Raw genomic sequence first — 21,285 nt, 5'->3', positions numbered from 1 at the left:
CAGCAACCCATTACACCTGGAAAGGGCATGTCTACCTGAGCTTGCAAAAATAAGGAGTGGAACTTGGTGCTCCAGAGAGTGGCTGATTGAGTTATGAAAATGGTGGGAAGAAGGTTGGATATTGTTACAACATAGTCTTTGAAGCCAGTTTGGGTTGCTAAGGATTATGTGGTGGGGGAGCACTATTTTAGTTTTCATCACGGAAACCAAAATATCTAAAGTAGTCCTGTATTGGATTGTGCATCCCTAGGTATATCTGCTCGTGGAAAGCTGCTGGGAGGAAGACCCAGAGAAGAGGCCAGATTTTAAGAAAATTGAGACTACCTTGGCTAAGATATTTAGGTATGAAAGTGATTTACTTTGATAGAAAAAAGTTCTGCTAAACCAGAATGATAGTTCAGAGGGAGAAGTCTGGCAGATTTCCACTCTGGCCACATGGCAGCCATACACTGGTGTCATGTACATGAACTTCCTGGTGTTGTCAGCCTTCAAATTCATCCTTGTCCTTACAACATTCCCAGCAACTACCACAGCCAAACCAATGAAAGCTACATGGACACCTTAATCCGACGCCTGCAGCTGTATTCACGGAACCTGGAGCACCTGGTGGAAGAGAGAACTGAGCTGTACAAAGCAGAGCGAGACAGAGCTGACAGGCTTAACTTCATGCTTCTTCCAGGGTGAGTGCTGTCCAATCAGACAAGAAATCACTGGGCAGGGGCGGGGCTCTAAATAAGTTATCGTTATTGCTTATTTATAGGATTGTGTGCACCCCAGTCTCTGAGGAGCATGTGACTCAAGGGGTTCCAGCATTAAGCCAGGGTTTGGTTTCTTTGGAATGAAGGCCAATTGAGACTTCGATGTATTTAGAATATATGGCTTTGTTTACACATATACACAATCTGACCATAGGATAAAAAGCCTCACAATGTTGACACTCCAGCAGATCTTGCTTCCCTACTAGGTTTCCAGGCTCCACAAACCCATAGCTCTGGATTCAGCCCACAGAGAAATGCCAAGCGTCTCTGTCCAGCCCAGCTAAAACTCACAAATAAAAACCCTAGCAGGGGTGATGTCAGGGGCACGCTATGTTGGCTGCAGCCTTCTGCAGGTGTGTGCCCAGCTGTGGGATTCTGCCAACCTGACACTCATTTACTAAATGTCTCTTACGTTTTGCCTTAGTTGTCCTTTACTAAAATGCTCCAACCTCTTAAGCATTTTGTAGGGAAGATGCTCCCTTTTTGGTAATCTTAGCTCACATTTTCTGGATCATCTGCAGCCTTATGTTCTTTTTTTAGAAGTTGTAACTAGAACTGCAGGCGCTCTGTTGTGTGTGAGAGACAGACAGACAGACAGACAGACAGACAGACAGAGATTTAAATGACTGCTAAATAATGAAGGGCAAATAAACAGAATAGTATATATGAACATGAAGTCAATCCAAGTTTGGTTTCAAGATAGACTTGTACTTCCTGACCTTGTGTTAACTACGGGTTTGAATCACATATCTGGAAAGGGCACAATTGGACTTACCCCATATCTTCAAGGAAGCGCTGGTCTCTGCCGGCATGAGACACAACTGCCAATAAGCTTTTGCCTGCCCCAGCCACCAGCTGCCATGGTGTAGCAGAGACAGAAATTTAGTAAAACAGAATAGAATTACACAACCTGGAATTCTGCCAGGAAACAGAACTTCCATGTTATGAGAAAGGAATTGTGTGCTTGAATTTGTGCATACAAATAAGCAGTTCCAACACCAGTTTCCAATTCTGAGCAGGTAGGTTAGAGTCAAGCAGAAGAAGGTTTGGCTCCTCAATTATAACACGAGCACTAATAGCTTATATATCTGAACAGCTGAAATGTCCCTGGGCATGAAAGAGGATCAAAAGGCTATCCTGTCAAATCTGCAAAACATGACCACCTACCCACTGACCTCTAACATGTTTTGAAAGGAGATGGAGTGATTGCCCAAATCATTTGTGATTTAAAATCTCAATTACTTAGAATGGTGTTGTGTTTTATCATTACCAGGATTAATAGAACTACTGTACTGCCATATATTTTTCTGTTTTTTAAAGCGCACTTTGAAATTGAGAAGCTTCATCCTAAGATACTTATCTTCTTCCTTTTGACAGGCCTGTGGTAAAGTCACTGAAGGAAACTGGACGGGTAGAGCCAGAACTGTTTAAAGAAGTCACCATCTACTTCAGTGACATTGTAGGCTTCACAACCCTTTGTAAATACAGCACCCCTATGGAAGTGGTGGACATGCTCAATGACATCTACAAGAACTTTGATCAAATTCTTGACCCTCATGATGTCTATAAGGTGACCAGAACTGGGAAGAGAGAACAGAAGGCTAGGTAGAATGATTTGAGGTGAAAGGAGGGGGGTGGCGGAGCATTGCCACCAATCCTTTAAGGGGCTAATCCATGCTTTACCCATTAGTGTGGACAGGAAACATTGCGATAGATTTCAGAGGCAGAAAATTGAAAGTGCTTATGTCTGGGCAAAGGTCTGTAAGGAAACAGCGAACCTCATGTGCATGAATTTCCCACTGTGGAAACAGTTTAAGAGAGACAAAATAAAAGGCGGGAAATGTTTTCTTCTGAGACAGAAAGCAAAACAATGCATATAAGAAAAACAAAAAATAAAAGGTAGTAGTTATTTTTGCTGTTTAAAATTGTCGTGCAAAATAGGGAAGAAAGCTTGTTTCTCTTTAACATTTTAAAAGAACAGTTCTTCGCCTCAGAGAAAATCACAGTCACCTATAAATATTATACTGAGTACTATTTGCAACTCCAAATACGTGTGTAAACATGTTTGTTAATTGGGATGTGATAAGCATTCCTGAGCAGGAAAGAACAGGAACTTTAAGGTTTTTCCTATATTTGATTGCTCTTTCGTTAGATTAAAAAATAATGACTTTGGATCTTGTTTCAACAGGTAGAGACCATTGGAGATGCATATATGGTAGTAAGCGGTTTACCAAAGAGAAATGGCAACCGTCACGCAGTGGACATTTCCATGATGGCATTAGATATACTCAGCTTCATGGGCTCCTTTGAACTCGGACATCTTCCAGGTCTTCCTGTATGGATTCGAATAGGAATTCACTCTGGTATGGTGGGATACATATCAAATATTTGATCAAAATAAAATAAAGGAATGAGGATGGGAAAGAAACTTGGGTTGGCTTCCTTTGACATAAGCCTACCCAGTCTGCTTTGCCTGAAACTATACATGAACCAAAATGCACTATCCTTTGAAATTTGTACTTCTCCAAATTTTGCAAAGCTATTCTCCAACTAAATACTGTGTTCAGAAATGAGTATATTAGGGGGGAGTGTGGATGAAAAATACATAGCGTGAAAATTATATTAAAAACCATAATATTAGGGGGAATTTCTTTATAATATTAGGGGAAATATGCTTCAGTGCTTGTGGGTGCTTAGAGAATGAAATAAAACAAATGAAAAGTAAAGCAAAATGCACAGAAAACTATGGGCCATTTCAGCATGGAACTAGGTACCTCTCCTGATGTTCATCACTTTTCTCTTAAAAGGCTTGATGATCACTCCCATGTTGGAGAGGTACAATGAATAGAAAATTCAATCTCTAGAGCCTAAAGCATTGGAAACAAGAAAAAAAGTAGAATTACGAAAGCACATACAGAAAGTCATAAAATGGCATAGGAGAATGTTGTGCCATTTGCATCGATTTACATACCAGCAGCGTCCAATAGTTACCACTTACCATCACATTCTAAAAAGTAATAGCAATAACAATGGGCATATTATTCAGGATACAAATCACATTTTACCAGGCACAAAAAATAATAATACAGAGCATCCACTGGAAAATGCGATATTCCTGAAACAGAATGCCATCTCAAGGGGGAAGTACTCTCATCGGCACGCAATAAATAACAACTAGAAGTTTGCAGATTTCTGGGATGACCCTTAGAGGCTCTATTTTAAAATTAATTATCAAAATAATTACAGTTTCTGTAACTGGCTCAGCAGCACAGAAGAGATATAAGAGCAGGACGTCTACAGAGACCCTTAACACAAGCATTTTTGGGGGAATTCATCTCTTCTTCCTTCCCTCCCCTCCCCTGACCCCAGTGCTTACGTTTCAGTCACTAGAGAGAGTTATGCAGCAGCTGAACACAGCTGCTCTTCACTGTCTGCTATCGCTAATGGTTGCTTGGACAAAATATTCTACTAGCACCTTAAAAACCCCCCACAGAGAATGAAGAGCCTTCTGGAAATTGGTTGCTTTATAGTTCAGGTTGCAGTCCTTTGAGAGGAAAAGAATCAACAGATCAAAGACTGAAGTATGACTTAGTGAATAAATGTTTTAGGATATATAATTGTTTTCAGTTCTGAAGTTATGTACAATATAATAAGGGTTGATGAACTGTGCAAGTGATGGCATTTTCAAAGGCAATCTTGTATATCATAGAAAATGTTGGCTTAATGCACGTGTTCTGTTGACCCGTCGAAAACCCTTCTGAAATGAGAAGTTTCTTCATTTCCACTTTGGTTATTCTCCTATAACAGAGGCTGTCTAATTGCTGCCCTTTTCACCGCTCTTTAGAGGGCGACTTTGAACAGAGGAAATACGGAAGCAAGGTAGTACAGTGATGATACTTAAAACTTTTGTGGGTAGCTGAGAGTGGGAAGGGAGGCATTAAATCCACAAATGCTCCTACTGCCTCATAGCTTCTGCCCAGCTGGAAGTTAGTCACTCTGAAATTAATAGAGCTACGTGCTACTGCAATTTCTAAGTGGTGTGAGATTTTAGGAGTACCAGACGCACTTACCAGGGTCTGTGTTTTCTTTTGGGCAATGAAGCACTGTGGAGACTGTGGTGTCTTTATAATATATGGCTTATTTACACATATCTACAACCTGAGCCTAGATGCAGAGAGTACAGAGCATTCACATCCTAAGAGGGTCCTGTTCCTTCCATTGCCGGATTCGAAGAGACCCCAAAACATTATGCCTTACCTTCTCTGCAGCATAAAACAGACAGCCCCCTCATGCTCTGGCCCCCGCTCCAGCTTGCAAGAGTCACACTTTTGTCCTGTTCCTTTACCTCATCGCCCAGTGCAATTTTTCCCTTCCTCCGGAACCACTGGCCTTTTGTCTCTGCTAACTATCTGTCACGTCAGGTAAGGGTTTCCCCCCATTTTCTGGCCTGCCCAGAGAGTCTCTGTTAATGGCCCTCTTAATGGGTTCATGGCTCGCTCGGCCATTCCAATGATGAACATTTGATGGCTTCCTTGATGGGTTAATGACCGGCCATCACCAGCCTTTGTTCTTCCAAAGCCCTAGCTGGATGGGGGCCTGTTACAAGCCCACTTTTGAGCTGGCCTTGCTCGTTAGCATAAACTAACGAGTTTCTGTGTTTGGCACAGTTTAATCAAACCTTGATTAATTCTAACTTTTACTAATTCCAGGATTTATGGGTGACTTGCACCCACAGATTCTGGCCCTGAAAATTTATAACATAGAACCATAGAGTTGAAAGGGAACCAAAGGTCCAACCCCCTACAATGCAAGAATCTACAATAGCAATACTGTAGTGGAAGAGAGACAGGCATGCATACAGGAGAGGACAGAGTGAGTTGATTCAGCAGATGTCTGTAGCCTGTTGCAAGCCGTCCATCAACACCTTCATTTATTATTCTCTGTATTTAATAGCTGCAAGTCTATTCTGGGGTGGGATAGGATGCCAAGAAAAGCGATGGAGTTCATGCATCTACCAACTGCCTCCACCTTCATGATTTGACAAGTTCCTCCCCAGAAACAGTAGTCTTCATTGCATCATAGAAAAAGTATCAGCAATGGCATTATCTGTGGATGGGGGAGACAGAATAAATCAAATCTGTGAAAGTGAATACCAGGATCTGTGTGGGCATTATGCTTTGTGGCAAAGCTCTAGATTTGCCTTGTCTGGCTCCTGAAGTGCCAAGTATTGAACCAACTTAGTCCCTGGCTGTAGAAGCAGAGAGGAGCACTGCTTCAAAATCACAAATAGCAGTCTTTCATAGTGAATTCAATCTCTAGGTTGTATTCACTGCTCATCCTACTCAAAGTAGACCCATTAATGTTAATGGACATGACTATGATTATCTTAGAGTCATTCATTTCAGTGGGTCTACTTAAAGGTAAAGGTACCCCTGCCCGTACGGGCCAGTCTTGACAGACTCTAGGGTTGTGCGCCCATCTCACTCAAGAGGCCGGGGGCCAGCGCTGTCCGGAGACACTTCTGGGTCACGTGGCCAGCATGACAAAGCTGCATCAGGTGAACCAGCGCAGCACACGGAAACGCCGTTTACCTTCCTGCCAGTAAGCGGTCCCTATTTATCTACTTGCACCCGGGGGTGCTTTCGAACTGCTAGGTTGGCAGGCGCTGGGACCGAGCAATGGGAGCGCACCCCGCCGCAGGGATTCGAACCGCCGACCTTTCGATCGGCAAGCTCTAGGCGCTGAGGCTTTTACCCACAGCGCCACCCGCGTCCCTGTGGGTCTACTTAGGGATTAATAATAATAATAATTTATTTATATGTCACCCATCCACTCTGGGCAGCTTCCAACAAATTAAAGCATCAAACACAGTAAAACATCAATCATTAAAAACTTCCCTATACAGATGTCTTCTCTTCAGAGGTCTTCTAAAGGTCAGATAGTTGTTTATTTCCTTGACATCTGATGGGAGAGCATTCCATAAGGTGGCAGTGGCTACCGAGAAGGCCTTCTGCTTGGTTCCCTGTAACCTCACTTCTAGCATTGAAGGAACTGCCAGAAGGCCTTCGGAGCTGGACTAAATTGAATACAGTCCCAGTTGTGCTTAGTTGAGCAGAAAAAGCCCTTAGACTTCTTATGGGTAGTCCGATTTTCCTTGAAAACCTTTGCTGCTTATTGCTAGCCTTAAACTCTGACATACAGGAATCCCTATTTAGGGAGTTCTGTTTAATCTGATTGAATATCCTTTGCTTGCTTCTATCAAGATATTTGGTTAAATAAGAAATTTTGTTGTATGTCTTCATTGTAGTTTTGCTTGTCTATCTTATGATAGAATTGTCCATTTGTTGTTATTGGACATGTTTTTGTAATTTCAAAACTTTTGTATATCATCTTGTGTGTTTTTATCTTTATTACTTTGTTCCCTGTTCCAAGCTATAAATTCTGTAAATGAAATATGCCGTCATACTCAGGCAGGACAGACCTTGTATTGGCCTGGTCAGATCTTGGCACCTCGGAAATCTGATTCCTAATGAGTCACATTGATGACTTCCAATTAATTCCTGCTCAGTTTATGATGTGATCTTGAGAGTGTGTGGGCTAATCTTTTCCCAGGCAAACACTCCCTCTCCTTCTTAATTCCTGCTCTGTGCTTTATTGTTTTCAGGTCCATGTGCAGCTGGTGTGGTTGGGATTAAGATGCCTCGTTACTGCTTGTTTGGAGATACTGTGAACACAGCTTCAAGAATGGAATCTACAGGATTACGTAAGGACAAATTCACATCTACACTGCACATTACTTTTTAGGATCAAATCCAGAGCTCTTTACCCAGAAAAAACCCTATTTTATCATAATAAAGTAGAAGCTGACTGGGTGACCTTGAGCCAGTCACTTTCTCTGAACCATATAGGGATTGTGAAAATAAACTGAGAGGAGATGCACTACACACAGCACCCAGAGCTTTTTGGAGAAAGGGTAGGATAACATGTAGTAAATAATCACACCATTAGAAGGTTTTTCTCAAAGGACTGCTAGAGTTTCTATTTCTGCTGTATTTTAGGTGTTTTTCTTGGTCCTCTCCCTCTGCTTGGTGAGACATCTAACCTTCCTTCCGGCTATAAATATTCGGATTAAAGTAGCCACAATAATTAGTTCAGGACAATCAGTCTGACTGAAGCCGGTAGGACAAGTCCAATATTACTTGAATGCCTTGAGGATTATGATGTCAGTTGCCTTGCTCTGCTTGCAAATGCTATTCAGAAGATGAGCATATTTTTGAGACAATTGCGTCAGCTCTTTTTTACTAATGGAACACAAGACTCTCATTATCTTAACTACATTATAGACTGGCACAACACAAAACCAAACATTAAAAAAAGCAAATTAAAACACTGTATGTTTGTTTGCATGCCTATAGCTCTACGGATTCATGTAAGTGGTTCCACTATTGCTATTCTCAAGAGAACAGACTGCCAATTCCAATATGAAGAGCGAGGAGAGACATATTTGAAGGTAACAAACAAATGCACGTCCCGGTGACCCACAACATTTTGCTGACATAGGCGAAGGACAAGATTTGTACCAACCTCCACTTCTATCCAGAGAAGCTGACTGGGCGGACAGTAGAATTTTATTTCAACAACATCCTCCACCGCACTGGGAGGCAGCAGGCTAGTTTAGGTTTGGAGGGGAGTGCAGGGCAATGCACATGGCAAATACAGTTCTGTCTTCCAACAACTTGCTGCCAATACTGCACACTTCCCACCATCTACCACCTGAGGCAGTTGCCTCACTCTGCCTAATAGAAGGCTGACCTAACACATGCAGACACACACGTGCGTGTGTACACACACAGCATGTATTCAAATAGCCATAATTTTTCAAAATCAATCTAGAGGTGGCACATATCTAATAGGAGGAAACGTATTATTATTATTATTATTATTATTATTATTATTATTATAAATTTCTAGTTGGGGCCATGATCCAGTGAATTTCATAGGTGGGTAGGCATTTGAACCTGCATTTTCCACATCTAGCCCAACCTTTCAACTACTTCATCACCCTGACTTTCTTGTTATCTCTAACAAGACTTGTTGCCGTTGAGGCTAGACCAGATTCCTGCATTGCAGGGAGTAGGACTAGATGACCCTCAGGGTTCCTTCCAACTCCACAATTCTCTGATTCTGTGAACAGAACTGTAATCTCAGGTAGATTATTCTGGTTTCTTTTCCATATGTATTGGTTTTAGTTTAAAACACCCAGTAGGAATATGCCTTATGCTCCCCATGTTCGTTAAGTAAATTATGCAAAGATTACAAAGTGCTGCAATATAAAGAATATAAAAACATACAATACAGCAATCTAATCTCAAAGTATTATTCCTTATTTTGTATTAGGGCAAAGGAACTGAGATCACTTACTGGCTGACAGGAGTGAAAGACCAGAAATACAATCTTCCAACACCTCCTTCTGTGTAAGTGATTCTTGGAGAGTTGGTTGTTAACAGAATGCACAAATCAATATTTACAGTATCCTTTCTTTTCTCTCTTTCTGTGAATATCTTGTTTGGCGTGCACTTGGCAGAGATCAATATGGCAAGTGTGTAAATCTGCATGGGGACACATGCACATATCCTAGGATCTCATGAATCCTCAATGTTGTGCAACCCACTATTCTCCCTCCCTCCTTCCCAATGGGAAAAACCAGTGGAGGATGGAGTGTTGCATTATGCACCGTTTGTGCCATGGCCAAACACACACCTTTATACTGCAATTTTTTTGTATTGAATAACAAGGTCTAAAAATTATCCTTATTCATCCACACTTACTCAAGCATACTAAAGCAGATGTCCAGTCTGAACATAGGTTGTGAAGAGGTCAGAGTTCAGGCGATGCATCGCTACTACATGAATCTCCAACATCCTAGGTTCACAATTCCTTGCGTTACTCTTTTCATCTGATATGACAAAAGTTACCGGTATGTCTGGGTAGTGTTAATCAGTCTTATTTATACCCATATTTCTGGGAATAAGCTCCATTGAACTTGGTAAGACCTCCAAGTAAACTTGTAGGATCACACTGTCAATGACTTGATGAAACTGATAACAATGGATGTTAGTCATCTAATTTTTACCCAGAATAGACCCATCAGAACTAATGAACATGACCCAGTTAGAGCCATTAATTTCAGTTGGTCTACTCTGAGTAAAACTTAGTTGAATACCCCCCCCCACAAAATTATTTAGCTAAAACATTTCAGCTTCTGCCTGCTTCATTAGCAAATTTGGTTGGATTTAAAATCAGGCAGTTGGTAGCCCAGGTGTTCTAAGAACCCCCGAGAACAGAGGGAATTTCCAGCAAGGTAGAAGCTGTTCTATAAGTGGGATAATTAAAAAAAGAATGAAAGGCAAAGGTAAAAGTTTAAGAATTATCCTCTAAGGCAAAGCCATGTGGCGTTATGGTGTTCAGTCTGTATCTATACAAGTCCTCTTGTTTTGACTGCCCCAGAACTAGGGTTGTTTTTTCCCACTGGAAATATTCCCAAGTCTGAAAGGTCAAAATGTTTTGTAACAGGTTGTTCAGGGGGGTTGTGTGTGTGTGATTACTGACTTAAGATTTCTGAAATAGGCATGAAAGACTGTAGTTGTTTTCCCAACATACTGCAGATGGCATTCAGGGCATTTGCATTCTGTAACATATATTATAGAACTAAGGTGGTATTTTGGTTTATATAATAGGTCTTGCCAGTCATTCTGCTCTTGAAGATGAGTTTCCCTAGTTGTGTTACAGCTGTGTTACAGATCTATGACAAAGCTTAAACAATTAACACAGTAATTTCAGGCCTCTATTTTGTCAGTCACGTGTCTTAACTCCTGGTGTGAACATCCTGCTACCCCTTACAGGCTTGCACACTGGTGTGTTGGGAGGGGCCCATAAGTAGGCAACACTTTGACCTAAGGTGAATTACACATGTGGTGGCATCCCTGCCTTTTTATTTAAAAAGCATTTCTAAACCACTTTAGTTTTTTTTAAATTGCTAAGCAGTGCACACACTATATACAATACAAACACAATATCCATTGAAACAAGCATGTTTTTTAAAACAAAAACAAAAATGTTTGTTTAGGTTTGCTCTTACAAAAAGGTAAAAGATTGGGGGAGAGAGTAGGATATATTTCCTTTATCCAATTCTATTCAATCATTTTTATTGTTTGTAGCCAATGGCCATTACAATACAATATGAACACAAATCACAGGATATCACAGGCGACTGTTTTGAACAACATTTGGAAGTATACCACTGTGATTATTTTTTCTATCTGGCATCTTGATCCTGTGGGTCAATGAAAGATGTGATGTTAATACAGTGGTACCTCTGGTTATGAACTTAATTTGTTCTGGAGGTACATTCTTAACCTGAAACCGTTCTTAACCTGAGGTACCACTTTAGCTAATGGGGCCTCCTACTGCTGCTAGGCCGCTGGTGCGAGATTTGTGTTCTCATCCTGTTCTCATCTTCTGGGTTAGCGGAGTCTGTAACTCAAAGTGTTTGTAACCCGAGGTACTACTGTACTGACATGCACCACTGAAGCTGATGTGTGTGTGCTCTTACTTAGTTTTTCAGGTAGCTTCTCTACCTTTAATTTATGAGTGGTACAGCTTTGTTCATACGAGGTTATTCAAGGAAGGGGGAATGGGATCCTTTGCTCAAGTGACACTGGTGTCGGATTATAATTCTTGGAATGTTTATTACATTTTTCTGTACTGAGCCTTCCTTCTTTCTCTTGCATCACTTGTTTCCCAGTCACTCTCCTTTTTATTTTTCTTCTTTTATAGAGCTGAAATATTAAGTACCGTATTTTTCATGTATAAGAATAGGTTTTTTCCCCCTAAAAAATAATGTCCAAAATTTGGGAACGTCTTATACATGGGTAGATCTCTCCCCATTTTCTTAAATTGGAGTCCCTAAAAATAGGGGGCGTCTTATACATGGGGGCATCTTATAGACAGAAGAATACAGTAATTCTTCACTACTTTGAATATCTGCAATAATAGGCTTCCTATATTAATGTTGTTGATATATTGATGATATTGATCTATTTTATATTCCAAATAATAGAAGATACAGAAAGAGTAAAGGAAACAGAGAATAAAATTTGACAGCTGTTCTCCCAAAATCTAGAAGCTAAATTTTGGCTGGGCTTGACTTGGTACAGTAAGGGATATTATCCATGTCCAAGGCAAGTCCAGCTAAGCCTCTGATATAGATCTGAGTGTCACTAGCATACTGCCATAATACTAGAACTCAGGGGAGTTCAATGAAACTGAATGTTGGAAGAGTCAGGATAACCAAAAGAAAGCACTACTTCATACAGTGCATTGCTAAACTGTGGAATTTGCTTTCACAAGAGGTGATGGTGTTAACCAACTTCGACAGCTTTAAAAGATTAAACAAATGCATGGAGGATATGGCTATCAATGGCCAGGATCACTGTGTTTGTGGTTATCCCAGAACCTTTCTGACCAGAGGTCAAGGTTCAAAGGAAGTAATGGCAGTGGAACTCCTAAGGAAGGCGGCAGACCTTGGAAGTTGGTTGCAGTGATGATCTGAAAAATTCTCCATCAAGAGCTCCAAACAGAGAGCTCCAGAATAATGTGTAGTTGGCCATCAGCATTATGAACGGATTTCAAATATCAAGTAAGGAGGGTTGAATAGAAGAATCTTTGAAGGCCTTATAATTAAGAATCATAGTAAATTTACCTTTTGAGTCACTTAAACCAATTTTCTCCTTCTATTTCCAGGGAGAATCAGCAGCGTTTGCAAGCTGACTTTGCTGAGATGATAACCAATTGTCTTCTGAAAAAGCAAACAGAAGAATTTCAGGTGCGAGAGATTACACGTGTGCCTAGTTGTCGCAAAGGCACTCTGGAATACCTGCAGTTGGCTACAGAAAAAACCAGTACCTACCTGTAAAACTGGATAAAGAGCATGACCCAAGAATCCCTGAATGTTAGATTTAAATAATATATAAGACAAATTTTACACAACCTACATATTTGCAGTATTGTATGGGTGGATTGAGGACAGAAATGTGATCCTACCTTTGTGAGTCCTCTGTAGTTAATATTCTGAGGGAAGAACATTCTTTCTACTACATTGGCAAAACTGCAAATGACTCAATGCAAGATGCTTCTTGATGAATTGGAAGCTTTACTGGTATACCGCTTCCTAAAATTGAGGAGGAAGGAAACAGGGCAGCTCCCCTGAGGGCACCTCCCTTCACATCCAGTCTGGTGCTTGTGGGCTAAAGTAGCAGGGAAGGAAGACAGCAAAGCAGGCACCTGCACAATGCAAATACCATTTTTGCACTATGATAAAGGTACAGTGGATGTCAGAGGGCAGTCCCATTCTTGCTATAGCCTACATTGTCATGGATACAGCTGGAGTGAGGTCTGGTGTAATTTAGAGGTATGGGAAAACTGCATCTGACAAATATTCTGTAAGCCACTTTGAGAATTGGGGGAAGTGTTTTACATAAAATAAGCAAGCAGTACATGCGCTGTATAAAACTGACTATGGGTCACATTCTAGCCAGTGTAAAGTTTTATAATCACGTTATACTTCAATTATTAGAGACCCATTTAAGCCACAGTCCATGGGTATAAATATGCTAAGCCAGAAAAAATGACATTTTGGATAGCGTACCTGAATATATTTGGCAGTAACCCTCAATATCATGGGCAAAGGCTGCAATGGAACAAATAACTGAAAGCAGAAAGCAGTTAAATTGAACAAACTCCATAACTGAAGCTACAATGTAATAGCACATCTATTTCTCCTTGACAAGAACTTGTAATTTAGAGAAGTGTAAAACAAGAAATGTTGCTTTGTTGTGAAATAAAGTACATCTATAGCTGAAAAATCTTGTTTAAGAAAACCAAACCATAACTGCATACACATGTCACTGTTTATTAAAAGGTAAAGGTACCCCTGCCCGTACGGGCCAGTCTTGACAGACTCTAGGGTTGTGCGCCCATCTCACTCAAGAGGCCGGGGGCCAGCGCTGTCGGGAGACACTTCCAGGTCACGTGGCCAGCGTGACAAAGCTGCTCTGGCGAGCCAGAGCCGCACACGGAAACGCCGTTTACCTTCCCACTAGTAAGCGGTCCCTATTTATCTACTTGCACCCGGGAGTGCTTTCGAACTGCTAGGTTGGCAGGCGCTGGGACCGAGCAACGGGAGCGCACCCCGCCGCGGGGATTCGAACCGCCGACCTTTCGATCGGCAAGCCCTAGGCGCTGAGGCTTTTACCCACAGTGCCACCCGCGTCCGTTTATTAGTAGGACTTTTATCCTTAACACCTGAAATAAGGCACACCAGCACTTCCTGTGGGTAACATCTGTAGCAGACTGCATTCTTCCTGCCACAGGTTCCATGTAAAATCAGTTTGGGGCAGAAGTCCAATGTGGATCACCCTTGAACTAATGATCTTCTGACCCACATGTGAGATTACTACAGGGAATTAGAATAGTAACCATGGATTTGTACACATCATTCTACATTCATATACTCACCATTTTGGCTCCTTGCAAGTGAGAACAGAACAGCACCTTCTCCCACACAGTAGAAAATCTATTTGACCTTGGGTTGATTTTTTTCCTTAACTGTCATGAAGTTGGGGGTTAAAAATACCACTACCTAAACAAACCTTTGGAACAAAAATATCCTTTGATCTTGCCTCTGGACTAAATCACAAGATTGCTTGGTGTCTTTAGAGTGGAACTTTGATAGGAGACTCTTTTCTTCATAGAGCACATGACTGGGATATTTTCTCAGAAAATGCCAATCCATGTGCTATTTGGACAACTGAAAATGCTGGGTGTCTCACAATATAACAGCACAAAAGAGGTTTGTACACACAAAGATACTATAGAAAGTAATGCTTTTTCTTTTCATCTTTAGTGAGTTATGGATTTGGATAACCAAAGAATGGTCCAATGGTCTTAAAACTTGAAAGGTTCAAATCCCTACTTAATTTGGTAGAAGAATAATTGTTTTCTGGTGTGGTGTGTAAAATTTAGAAATGATCTCAATTTGTTACAAAATGGACTTTAAAAAGAAATGAAACTCCAACCCCAGCATACAGTATTACAGAGAAGCATGGCTACCTGCAATTTTTGTTTTTCTCATAAAATACAAGTTTAGCTTTCCAGAAAGTTATCCCACTCTACAATTGTAAGAAGATGAATTTCCATGCTCTCCAGCCAATGGCTAACACTACCTGGATCTGGCTTTACTGGCTCTTTCTCACTTCACCACCAAAAATTAATCTCCAGTTTTGCTAACATGTCAGATGTTTGGTATCTAACAGCCAGCTAACCTAATTAATAATATAGTCTAACAGAAAGAAATAAGCCCCATTGAGTCCAATGGAAATTACTCAGTGCAGCTTACTTCCAAGTTACAAACCACACACTTTGGCACTTTTCATCATACTGATCAGCATCTTTCCCCCACCCCAAATTTTTTTGGGTGGGATATTTTATCACATTTTTGAATTATGGTGCTGGAGAAGACTCTTGAGAGTCCCATGGACTGCAAGAAGATCAAACGCATCCATTCTTAAGGAAATCAGCCCAGAGTGCTCACTGGAAGGACAGATCCTGAAGCTGAGGCTCCAGTACTTTGGTCACCTCATGAGAAGAGAAGACTCCCTGGAGAAGACACTGATGCTGGGAAAGATGGAGGGCACAAGGAGAAGGGGGCGACAGAGGACGAGATGGTTGGATAGTGTTTTCGAGGTTACCAGCATGAGTTTGACCAAACTGCAGGAGGTAGTGGAGGACAGAGGTGCCTGGCGTGCTCTGGTCCATGGCGTCACGAAGAGTCGGACACGACTAAACGACTAAACAACAACAAATTTTATCACATTTTGTAAACTACCCCGGTCTGGAAACATTGCAGAAAGATAACATCTGAGTCTTTCATATATTCATTCATGTGTGTGCGTGTGTTGTGCTTGCCTTACTTACTCACAGAGTATCTAGCCTGAAAAATAGCTTTGGAGAACTTGAATACCCATATTTTTTACCACTCTTTTAACAACACCTCAATAAGATCTAATTCCGTATAATGTGATCCCGAACAGAGACTCTTAAGCACGCCTTAGTAGGGTTTGGAAGGGTGGTTCGTAACCCACTTTTAAAACACTTTATTTTATCCACCCCGATTAGCAACTACCACAGGGAAGCGAAAGCGCACGCGGGGCGAATCCCTTCGCGTTCAGTAACTTTAGGGAAACCACAGACCGTGCGTTTCATTCACGGAGAAACGCCTTCTTCCCAGCTGCGCCTGACTGGCCTTCAGCCTCCCTGCACAACTAATAATAATATATACAAAGAAATGAAAAAGGCGAAAAAGCCCGGGGCGGGAGAGGAGGTGGGTGGCGACGTTCCCGGTTTTCTAATCCCACCCCGCCAAGCCTGCTAGGGCGGGCCTGTTGTGGCTACCCCGGGGCAGCGGCGGGGCTGGCAGAGGGCGGGCCATGCCCTGACTGAAGACGGCAAAGTTAGCCAAGTCGCAGGGCCGCCTCCGTCTGAGACACAACACGCACATACACCAGGCGCAACTCAGCATGGCCCGGCTCGGCGGCGGCGGCGCCTCTTTCCCGCCCCCTTCCCCCTCCTCCTCCTCCTCCTCCAGCCGGCGGTGGTCCTGCTCTTGGGGGCTTTTCCTTCTCTGGGCCGTGGCAGAAACTCGAGCAGGTGAGAAAGACCACAGACGCGTGTCTGGAAAGTCCCCGGGAACAGCTTGCCCAGGCTCGGTACTAGGATACGTTTAGGGGAAACCCGGTTCCAAGGGAGGAGGGAGGGAGGAGCAGCCGGACACCTTTCTGGAATAGGCTGCCTCTGGTTTTCACCCCCCGCTGCCCCTTGCTGAAAGAGATGCAACATTTTTAAAAAATGCTCACGGAGACGCCGCTCGTTCGGAGCTGAAACGGCGCCGAGCGCTGATAGGTCGAGGCTGCCCAGGTTCTAACATTTCAAAAGCAAAGGGACTTCTCCTGGAGGAGTTGGGGGTGCATGGCATCTCTGTGGGGCTGCAGGGTCTCCAAACTCATGCAGCTGTTTTGTTCCTCAAGAAAGACCCCATGTCTTGTCATAAGAGGATGTGTGTGTTTTTGTGTGTGTGTTTTGATGGATCCCAAAATGAGACATCTCCTCCAACCACCACCACCATCAATGGTAATTTTACTCTATACTACAAAAAGGGGTTTTTCCTTGTAGTTGTAACTTTTAATGTTCGTACCTTAGCCGCTGTCAGGCCACATGGATCGAAAAGTGGCATCCAACAGTAAAAAGAAATGCAGGCATAAGCTGCAGTTAAGCAAAGCTGCCTGCATAGCTTGCATAAAGTCTTCCATCCCTCAACTGCTCGTTCTGCTAGTCGGAGAACAAATTGTACACAACACTTAAGGGATGTGAGACACCATCAGGGCACTCTGTTTTCTGAATTATGAAAAAGCCTCAAGAGTCCACATCAAAGCTTGGAAATATTAGCGTTGTAGGAGCTATTGCCTTGTAGATGAAGTTGTGTTTCCTGTACTTTTAAAAGAAGCCTTGCAAAATAGAAGAAAAGCCACTGAATCCAATATTAGCATACTGTACTGTGTTAATGTAAAGTATTTTTATAGCACATCGTCATAACTATCACATGGCATTAACAATGGTGCTTGTAATCTTGGAATATATTATTAAACTGTGCATGAATCAGTTGAAGCTAAAAATTAACGATGTTGCACAGTCTTCAGCTTTAATGAGAGCTGAAAGAGATGTGACAGCAGCCACATATATACCTCACTTGTGGCCCACCATGCAAATTGGTCCATCTGTGGAGAATCAGGACACCAGCAGATAATATGTACTGCTGGTGTATTAATTCTATGGGTGAATGGGCAAGCTGGCATAGTGAGTTCGATTATACATTCAAGTTGCTGCAACTCTTGCACAATTTCTGCCTCAACATATTTCCCCCCCCCCCGTCTCTGTTGTTTTAAATCTTTATTTAACATTGCCCAAACAACTTGGACGCACCTTTAGAGCTGCTGTCTTCAAAAAATAATCTAATATACAATATTATGGCATATCAACATATTTCCATTGGCCATATTATTCTTATGTCTCACTTTGTATTTCCTTTGAAGGGCATGCTAACCTTTTGGACGCAGGTGCATGTCAACTCAAAAAGCCTGGCTTTCTTAACTTTCTGACAGTAAGAGCTGTTTGACAGTAGAACAGACCTTTGGGGATCCCTTCTAACTCTTTGATTCTAGTGCTTCAGCAGAGACATAGACTATGTACACACTATAACTTTAAAGCATATTTGAAGCACATTAGTTGCCTCAAATAATTTCTGGAGCTACAGTTTAAGGGTTGCTGGGAACTGAAGTTCCGTGAGGGGTAAACTACTGTGCCCAGAATTCTTTGAGGGGGAGAAAGTGCTTAGAAGGGTGTACATTACTGCAGTGGGACTAGAACATGGCAAAGAAGTCATACAGTAGTCTTGAAAAAGTTGTGCTTTCACAGCACCTCAGAAAAAGGAAACTTCAGCAACTGGATGCTTCAGGGAAGCCCACAAGTAGGATAGGAAACCTTTTTCCATTTGTTCACCAGTTACTCCTCTTTAAGGGACGCAGGTGGTGCTGTAGGCTAAACCACAGAGCCTAGGGCTTGCCAATCAGAAGGTCAGTGGTTCGAATGCCCGCGATGGGATGAGCTTCCATTGCTCGGTCCCTGCTCCTGCCAGCTTAGCAGTTCGAAAGCACATCAAAGTGCAAGTAGATAAATAGGCCTGGAAGCTGTTTGCTGTCTCCCTTGGCCAGTAAAGCAAGATGAGCGCCGCAACCCCATAGTCATCCGCGACTGGATCTAACGGTCAGGGGTCCCTTTACCCCTCTTTAGCGGATCTAATTGCAATCATAACCCTGATGAGCCAATATAAATAAAGCTACAGAATGCTTTGAAGCCAGAATTTGGCAAACTCAATGTTGTACAAATGTAGGTAAATGGATAGTTAGCTGAGCTACTTAAATGCTCAGTGAAATATCTGATTTGGCACCATCGGTCATTTCTGCCTGTACATCCAATTTCCGAAAGGGTACAAAAATTTTGTTTAATGTGTACAAATAATGTAATAATAACAGAAAGGAACTATGCATTTCTGAAGATAACAAATGTTAAGCTTGTCCTTTAACTTCAGGGTGTTGTTTTTGTGGCAGAAAGTGAAACAGGTAACTCTGATCAAGTTCTGCAATTGTGGCTACTCAGCAATTCAGAAATGGTTTCCTCTAAAAGGAGATATGGGAAGAGAAACCATTTAGTTCCTTTGCTGTCATAAGTTTTAAAAGCAAAGAGATTTTGGGAAGAATGATTTCTGATCATGCTTTTGAAATCAAAGTTGACACTTTAAAAAATACAACTGACCAAAAAGGAAGATTTAAAAAGGTGTTGTTGGTTTTTAAAAATAAAAATAAAAATAGTTCCCCCCTCCCATTTGTTAGTGCTTATTTGAAGCACTTGTATATTTATCTGGATAGAGTTAAGATTACCACAATAAGCTGAAAATAAGTGTCAAAGTAGTTCTACCATCCTGAACATAGTTCTTTCTTTAGTTTATCACACTTTAACATATGTATAGATGGAAAACCTGCAAATGGAACATTGTGACTTGTCTGGTATGCATGTTGTTATCTCCTTAGGTCTCATTTGTTGTCCATTCCCTTTGAGTTTAAGGGTGATGTTTGCAATTTTTCTTGTTTTTCCATTTTTGTGTACGCTTTGTGTCTTTGCATAACTTTGCACATCTAGATGAATATCTAGAGGGTGGAAAATACCTGTAGAATATGCTTAGCTGTGCAATTCTTGCCAGAAAAAAGTGTCCACGCCCTTGCAAGAAGAACTAGAGGGAGGATAGAAATTGAACCACATTAAATTTATGCTAAGTCTAGATATGCAGCTATTTCTCTGGCAGGGATCCATGCCTTTAAAAATCCAAAAAGTGCAGCTTTCTCCATCAGTATGTCTTTGTAGGAAGAAAAGCTGTACCATTTGGATTTCTGCCTGCAGGTGTTAAAAGCACAGGAACCCTGCTTTAAAAAAAAGGTGTAGCAGATCTATCTATAAAGCAGTGTACCTTAACAAAACAAAACAAAACTAAAGGCCTGCATTGATGTGCACTGTTCTGTGGCCTGTTGTTTGGTGGTTTTATTTTAGGCTTTTAATGTAAATGTTATTTGTTTTTAATTGTGATATTTTTGTAACCTACCCTGAAGCACAGTCCTTCAGAAATCCTGGCACATCCACGCTGAGGTCTGCCCAACATGGGCAGCTGAGCAGACAAATCACCTCAGCTCTGCCTCCCTTTTATACTTTGCATGCTGATTGCAGCATCTGGGCTTGACGAGGCAGGTGACCCTCACCTGCTCCAAGCCTCCTCCAGTTGAGGAATCACATACAGTGGTACCTTGGTTTACGAACTTAATCCGTTCCGGAAGTCTATTCTTAAACCAAGGCGTGCTTTCCCATAGCAGCGGGGGACTCAGTTTACAAATGGAACACACTCAACAGGTAGCGGAACATGTTCTGCTTCGAAGGCAAAGTTCACAAACCAAAACACCTACTTCCGGGTTTGCAGTGTTCTTAATCCAACTCGTTCATAAACTAAGCCGTTCTTAAACCAAGGTACCACTGTACTTCTTCCCAGAGCTAGTGAGCCCCACCTAGCCAGGTAGGGAGCTGGGCTGTGGGCCCTTGTCTGCCTCAGCCTCCTGGAGCACTCCTCTTACTGTTCCCTACGCCTCAGAGCCTGCCATATTTATGGAGACAGGAACCTCTGATGCGTCCTAATGCTCTGGTTCCTGTGCACTGACTCCCATCCCCTTGTCATCCTCTGTCACCCCGTGAGTGCTTCCTACACCAAACTCTCCTTCCCCATCCCCAGCTTGCCCTGGCGTGTCCCAGTCCTGGCTACACTCTTCACTGGGATCTTCTTCCTCTTCCACATTGTCCTACCAGTTCATGGCAGCTACTTGAACTTAGTCTGGTATTCCTTCCTTCCTTCCAACCTGAAAATATCTTTCTTAAGAGAAACTCATTGACACATGTTGATTAAAATTATGTTGCCCTGCCAGTTAAAATTGCCTCAGGCTGAACCTGAGCTGGCTTCTGTAGCAGGCCCTCCCTTGTCTGTGAATAGGCATTCACTTCACAAACAAAAGTACCAGAGAAAATAGATGAAAAAATACAAATGGACTGTTAATATAGATTTGCCACCAGCGATTCACTGCTGTGTCAGTGAAGCAAGATGGCAAATGTTTTAATTATTAATACTTGGTTGGAAAATAGACCTCTCACGCCTGATAGACATTATAAATTGTTATTATCCCACATAGTAATTTTGGTTTTTGGGATCAGAAAATAAAATAAAAGAGAATGCTTGCTGTTCTTAGGTTGCCCAAAAGAAGCAACA

General features: G+C 41.9%; 2 protein-coding genes and 1 long non-coding RNA gene across 6 annotated transcripts in view; 2 read left to right on the top strand and 1 right to left on the bottom strand.

The window, feature by feature from the left end:
• The window catches only part of GUCY2C (guanylate cyclase 2C), a 51,035-nt gene extending 37,354 nt beyond the window's left edge, over positions 1–13,681 (top strand). For both annotated transcript variants that reach the window (XM_028745952.2, XM_077935435.1), the window contains 8 exons: positions 251–342; positions 522–680; positions 2,136–2,328; positions 2,947–3,121; positions 7,423–7,521; positions 8,174–8,268; positions 9,156–9,232; positions 12,561–13,681. In XM_028745952.2, the coding sequence (XP_028601785.2) occupies positions 251–342; positions 522–680; positions 2,136–2,328; positions 2,947–3,121; positions 7,423–7,521; positions 8,174–8,268; positions 9,156–9,232; positions 12,561–12,732 (1,062 nt within the window). In that variant the 3' untranslated portion in view covers positions 12,733–13,681. The remainder of the gene's footprint in view (positions 1–250; positions 343–521; positions 681–2,135; positions 2,329–2,946; positions 3,122–7,422; positions 7,522–8,173; positions 8,269–9,155; positions 9,233–12,560) is intronic.
• LOC114605116 (uncharacterized) overlaps positions 13,464–21,285 on the bottom strand; it is a 10,949-nt gene continuing 3,127 nt past the window's right edge. For both annotated transcript variants that reach the window (XR_013394472.1, XR_003708506.2), the window contains 2 exons: positions 19,652–19,716; positions 13,464–13,524 (listed from right to left, as the gene is read on the bottom strand). This is a non-coding gene — a long non-coding RNA (uncharacterized LOC114605116). The remainder of the gene's footprint in view (positions 13,525–19,651; positions 19,717–21,285) is intronic.
• The window catches only part of PLBD1 (phospholipase B domain containing 1), a 27,097-nt gene continuing 21,978 nt past the window's right edge, over positions 16,167–21,285 (top strand). Inside the window, exon 1 of one of the 2 annotated variants that reach the window (XM_028745954.2) lies at positions 16,167–16,523. In XM_028745954.2, the coding sequence (XP_028601787.2) occupies positions 16,394–16,523 (130 nt within the window). In that variant the 5' untranslated portion in view covers positions 16,167–16,393. Of the gene's footprint in view, positions 16,524–16,816; positions 17,004–21,285 lie in introns of those variants that run through there. The other variant, XM_028745955.2, reaches the window with a different exon arrangement.

Source organism: Podarcis muralis, chromosome 10 (assembly GCF_964188315.1).
Source record: "Podarcis muralis chromosome 10, rPodMur119.hap1.1, whole genome shotgun sequence".
NCBI classification, from domain to species: Eukaryota; Metazoa; Chordata; class Lepidosauria; order Squamata; family Lacertidae; genus Podarcis; species Podarcis muralis.
The sequence above is the reverse complement of the archived record's forward strand: the minus strand, read 5'-3'. Positions and strand labels throughout refer to the sequence as shown.